A 6,000-nucleotide genomic window follows, 5' to 3' on the forward strand; every position below is an offset into this window, starting at 1 on the left:
GGGGGGGGAAGGATGGGAGGGAGAAAATTTGGAATTCAAAATTTCATTAAAAAGTGAATGCTAAGGGGCAGCTAGATGGTGCAGTGGATAAAGCTCCAGCCTTGGAGTCAGAAGGACCTGAGTTCAAATCCAGCCTCAGAAACACTTGACACTTACTAGCTGTGTGACCCTGGGCAAGTCACTTAATTCTGACTGCCTCACCAAAAAAATTTTTTTAAAAAAGTGAATGTTAAAAATTGTCTTTACATGTAATTGGAAAAAATAAAATACTATCCTTAAAAAAAAAAGTAAAATGGAGACTTAAGTCAGTTACCCAAATAATTTAAGGGGAAAAAAAACCCCATTCACTTTTGCCTCAAAACTTCCAGGAAATGGAAGAAAAATATTTTGATTTTGTTTTTAAACTGAAATTATTTACACAATTATCTTAATTCTCTTCTTCAGTTTGTGTGTATTAACACAGAAATAATGGTAAGCAATGTTAGGCGAACCCAGTTTCTGCACTTGACATTCATAAGATAAAAATTCATTAGATTTTTTTTTCATCCAGACCTGTGATTTCTTCAGTGCAGGGACTTCCCAGTGTGGAAATTACCTCTCACCACTACATGCTAACTCTTAAGTCTAGAGGTCTTAACTTGAAATCTGGGAACTTGAGAAATATTTTGATAACTGTGTTGCAATATAATTTGTATTTCAATATAATTGCTTTCCCTTGCAATCCTACATATTTTATTTATGCATTTAAAAACATCATCTGAGATGGGGTTGGTAAGCCTCACCAGGTTGTCAAAGGACTCCACAACACAAAAAAGGGTTAGAAGCTCTGCTTTAGACCTCAGTTTTTCTGAATGTGGGTCTTCCCATCAACCATAACCTACTTTGGAGAGCAAAGGACCCCTTTCCATACAAACCTTTCTCATGTTTTGCAATGCTTAGATGCATAATAATAGAAGCAGCATTGTATATACCAAAGGGGACATCAAACCTGGAATCAGGAGACACACATGGATTTAAGGACCTCAGTTTCCTCATCTGTAAAATGGGGATAATAATAGCACCTACCTCCCAGGATTACTGAGGGGATCAAATGAGATTATGTATGTAAAAGGACTTTGAAAACTTTAAAGTGCTGTATAAATGCCAGTAATTATTTTTCTCTTTTTACATTTTATTCAATAGTATTTAATTTTTTCCAATAACATGTAAAGACAATTTTAAACATTAATTTTTTTTAAGATTTTGAGTCCAAATTTTTCTCCTTCCCTCCCTCCCCGAGAAGACAAGCAATCTGAAATAGGTTATACATGTGCAATCATGTAAAACATATTTCTACATTAGTCATGTTGTGAAAGAAGAAACAGAACAAAAGGGAAAAGCCACAAAAAGACTTCAAAAAGTGAAAATAGCATGCCTCAATCTAATGCCAGTTATTATTATTATGAAAGTATTTTGCAAACCCTAAAGTGCCCTATAAATGCCAGCTGTTACTGTGTCTGTAAAGTGCTACAGAAAGGTCAGCCATTATTAAATTTCTTTTATCCTAGCTATTGTCTCATCTTCCAATTATAAGCTCATAAAGCCACAGAGCTGAAGACCTTAGAAGACATCTGGTCCAACCCACTCATTTTACATGCCTTTTTTTTAAAAGAACGGTATTTTTGTAGTGCTTTACAGATATTATCTCATTTTTATTCTTATGATAACCCTGGAATCTAAGTGCTATTCTTATCCCCATTTTACAGATGAGGAAACAGAGGCAGGCAGAGATGAAGTGACTTCCTGGGATCTCCTAATGCCTGAGACCACATTTGACCTCAGGTTTCCTGACTGGAGGGCCGGTGCTCTAACCACTGCACCACCCAGTCGCTCAGTTTTTAACCTCCAAATTCCACATTTGGAACATGCTTCTCAGTTCCAGAGACAAACACACTTTATGAGAAACAAAGCTCCCTCAAAACTCTTCACTTTTGAAGACTGCTACAAGAAAGAACAGAAATATGCCTTGGTCTCTTCCCATCTCAGTGGAATCACACTACTTATACTTTGTCATCTGGACAGCTGCTCTTTTCTCTGCCTGTGACTCCTCAGAGGCTCATTACTACTAATTCAGGGTGCCCCAAAAGTCTTAGCACAGTTTTAAGCTTTAATAGTTCAACTCAGAGAGGTAAATGATGTAGGTATCAGTAGGTCCATTTTACAGATGAGAAAACTAAGGATCAGAGAGGTGAGGCTTTAATTTTCTCATGGCCATCTAACCATACAACTAATGCAAAGATTATTTGGGGGTAGCAGAGGGAGAAGGGTGGTCCAGAACTGAGATTTCATATGCAGAAACTCCCTCCATTGTCACAAATCTGAGAACTCCTTAGTAACTTAAACTCTCACAGAACTGACTGTTAATGCCATTATTAAGTTTAATAGCTGTTAACTATTATTAAATGTAATAGCTTTAAACTATTAAGACTATTGCTAAGTTTAATAAGCTATTAAAACTTAAAACTGCTCTAAGACTTTTGGGGCAGCCCACATCTGAGGCTCAAACAGGTGAGAAGAACTGAAAGGACACTCAGATTTCAAATCGATGCTTTGCTGTCTCTGTGACCCTTACCCTCCCTGAGCCTCAGTTTTCTTATCTGTAAAATGGAGACAATACTTGCATTGAGTGGCAGGGCAATGTGGTAGAGAGAGGGGGTCAACCTTATAGTCAGAAAGACCTGGGTGTAAGTCCTATCCCTGACACATGCTAGCTGGGTGACTATGGTCCAATCATGGAATGTTTCTGAGCTCCCACCCAGTTCCCTAAGAGTTTAAGTTAGTAAGGAGCCATCAGATTTGTGTCAATGGAGGGAGTTTCTGAATGTGAAATCACAGCTCTGGTCCACTCTCCCTCCCCCCCCAAAAATAATAATACTTGAATTGTATGGTTATATGGCCTCTGATCCTCAGTTTCTTCCTCTGTAAAATAGAGCTAGTAATATTTATATCATTTCCCTCCTTGGGCTGTTGGAAGGAAAATGCTTTATTAACCTTTGAGTGCAGTAGAAATATAATTGCTACCACTAATAATATTATACTTATGCCAACTGTGTGACTGTGAGGAAGTCCCTTGACTCCTCTGAGTTCTGTTTACCTTAATTTGTAAAATGAGGATAATAGTGGCATCACCTACCACCCAGGCTTGTGGTGAAGAAAATGCTTTGAACACCATTAAAACACCATATGAATGAGAGTTGTGCTTTTACAGTTGAGGAAACTGAGGCTGAAGAATAAGAAAATGCTTTGAACACCATTAAAACACCACATGAATGAGAGTTGTGGTTTTACAGTTGAGGAGACCGAGGCTGAAAAATTAAATGATTTGCCCAGAGTTACACAGATAATAAGTAAGGCTGGATTTGAACCCAGGTCCATTCTGACTTTCAGCCTCGGGCTCTATTCACTGTACCACCTAGCTAACTCTCATAAGAGAATTGCCTCAGACAAGTATTAGCTATATAATTCCAGGCAACTGATTCTACTCCTCTTCATCTGTTAAATGAAGGTGATGATACTTATACGGTGCCTGCAGTGAGAAAACCTCTAAGCAGAGATGGGAATTACTGAGTTACCTTGGGAAACCCTAATGATCACTTGCCATCCATGTTTTGATAAAGCATTTGCTGGATTAGTGATTTTAATAATACCCACTGGGTCATCTAGATTAGGAAATAGTCTCTATCAGATCACAGGTGGACAACAGGAAGCGACCTCAGCATCCCAGTCCTATCTTCTCATTTTCCAGGATGAGGAAACTGAGGCCCAGGGAGTTTACCACTCACATGGTTATCAAGTGTCTGTGGCAGAACCTTGTAGCTACACCCACAGAGCACTGTTGGCAGAATTTGAACCCAGATTCTCTGACCACAGAGTCAGGACCCTTTCTGCTGTACCATCCTGACCTCCTAACCCACTGTTGGTTCACAGGATTTCAACTGATTGCATGCATTTTAACTAGACGGTTTCTATTTGGAATAATAGTCGAGGAAATAATGCTGGTCCTGGAGTTAAATCTGAATCCTAGCTAGGCTGACTATGTGTGACCTTGGGTAAATCACTGAACTTCCATGCCTCGGTTTCATCATCTGTAAAATGAGATAGTTGGATTAGATGACCTCTAAGGTCCCTTACAGCTTTAGTGCTGTGAAATTGTTTTAACTATCAGCTAGGTGGAACAGAGGCTAGAGTGCTGGATCAAGACCTGAGTTCAAATACTGCTTTAGACACTTCTTGGCTGACTGACTCTGGGCAAGTCACCTTAGCTGTCTGCCTCAGTTTACTCATCTGCAAAATAAAGATAATGATAACAGCATCCACTGAATTCTGTAATAATAATAGCATCCACCTCATCTGTAAAATAAGGATAATAATATCTATGGGGGCAGCTAGGTGGTGCAGTGCGTAGAGCACCGGTTCTGGATTCAGGAGGACCTCAGTTCAAATCCTGCCTCAGACCAAATACTTGACACTTACTAACTGTGTAACCCCGAAGTGATATTAACTCTAATTGCCTATGATAATAATAATAATAATAATAATAATATCTATCTTCCAGGGTTGTGAGGAGCAAATGTGATCATACTGATGAAGCATAAAAGGCTAATTACTTCAGCATCCTCTATGGGACGAAGATCAGTAGCTCCCCCTTCCCTCCCCAGACCCCTTTGAACAGCTGGAGTAAGAAAAAGTGAAAGTTGACAAATACGCAGGGGAAGGACGTGGACTTCCGTTCCCTGCAGATAAGGGCATACAGACACATGTCACCCACATAGGATTTGAAGCCCGAAGAGCGTTAGTGACTCAGGGTGAAAAGTCATTCTGTCTGTCAACAAGCATTTAAGAATCTTAATGGTCGACTGGTCCAAGTGCCTCATTTTTTAAGATCGGAGTGCTAAAGATTAAATAACTTATTCAATATTACACGGGTTGTAAGTGTCAGAGGCAGAATTTGAACCCAGGTTCTCTGACTCCCAAGTCCAGCCGCCTCTCCAGGGCTTTCCCGCCGACCCCACCTAAGGCCAGTCTCACCCAGTTGGAACAGAGGGGCAGCCCGGGAAGGCTGACATACCTGCCCACCACCAGGCTGGCATTCTCCAGGACTGCCAGGCTCCGCATCGCTTCCCCCACCAGATAGGGCTCGCCCTGGGCGCAAACCAGCACCACTTGCTGCGCGTTCTCCAACAGAAGCCTCTGCCCCCCGCTCATTTTCTCGTGGCTGGTGGCTGCAGAGATTCGGGCCTGGGGAAGTGGGAGCTGGGGACAAAGAGGAGGGAGGGCAGTGGCGGCAGCGGGTCGACAGAAGGGGAGGAGCAGGCCAACAGCTCTGGGGGACGGTATGGGGAGGAGTGTGCGTTCCAGAGTCCAAGGGGTCAGTTTTCACTGTGTGTGGCATGGGAAAGAGCTTTCAATTTACCTTTTAAAAGCTAGTTTACAAAATTTTTAAATGAATGTTAAAAATTGTTTTTGCATAAAACTGAGAAAAAAATAAAATACTAAATAAGAAAAAATAAATAAAAGCTAATTTAAGGTGCTCAAAATTTGATCAACCAGTTTGTGTCAGATTCTTTCGAGGGGTTTTCTTGGCAAATATACTGGAGTGGTTTGGCATTTCCTTCTTAGGGGAAACAAAGGTTAAGTCACCTGCATCACACACAACTAGTAAGTGTCTGAGGCTGGAATGAACTCACGGTCTTCCCACTCTAGAACCAGTGCTCTATCTACTGAACCATCTAGCTGCTACTCGCTTAGCACCTACCCAACATTTGATTAAAACCACATTCTGACTTTTAGTATTAAAATTGCTTGAGGCTCAAAAAAATGAAATGACTGGTCCAGGGTCTCACAGCTCCTAAGGATCAGAGATGGACTTGAATTCAGGTCTTACTGACTCCATTTTTTCTGGACTAGTCGGTATGTCATCCAGTATTCTATCCTCTGCTGAGCAGAGAGGAGGAGTTTTCC

At 40.8% G+C, this 6,000-nt stretch overlaps 1 protein-coding gene across 2 annotated transcripts in view; it reads right to left on the reverse strand.

Annotated features, from left to right (window-relative positions):
- The window catches only part of AMDHD1 (amidohydrolase domain containing 1), a 28,001-nt gene extending 22,676 nt beyond the window's left edge, over nt 1-5,325 (reverse strand). For both annotated transcript variants that reach the window (XM_027855860.1, XM_027855858.1), the window contains exon 1: nt 5,108-5,325. In XM_027855860.1, the coding sequence (XP_027711661.1) occupies nt 5,108-5,244 (137 nt within the window). In that variant the 5' untranslated portion in view covers nt 5,245-5,325. The remainder of the gene's footprint in view (nt 1-5,107) is intronic.
- Nucleotides 5,326-6,000: the final 675 nt, after the last annotated feature.

Source organism: Vombatus ursinus, unplaced genomic scaffold (genome assembly GCF_900497805.2).
Source record: "Vombatus ursinus unplaced genomic scaffold, bare-nosed wombat genome assembly UNPS02011334.1, whole genome shotgun sequence".
Taxonomy (NCBI): Eukaryota; Metazoa; Chordata; class Mammalia; order Diprotodontia; family Vombatidae; genus Vombatus; species Vombatus ursinus.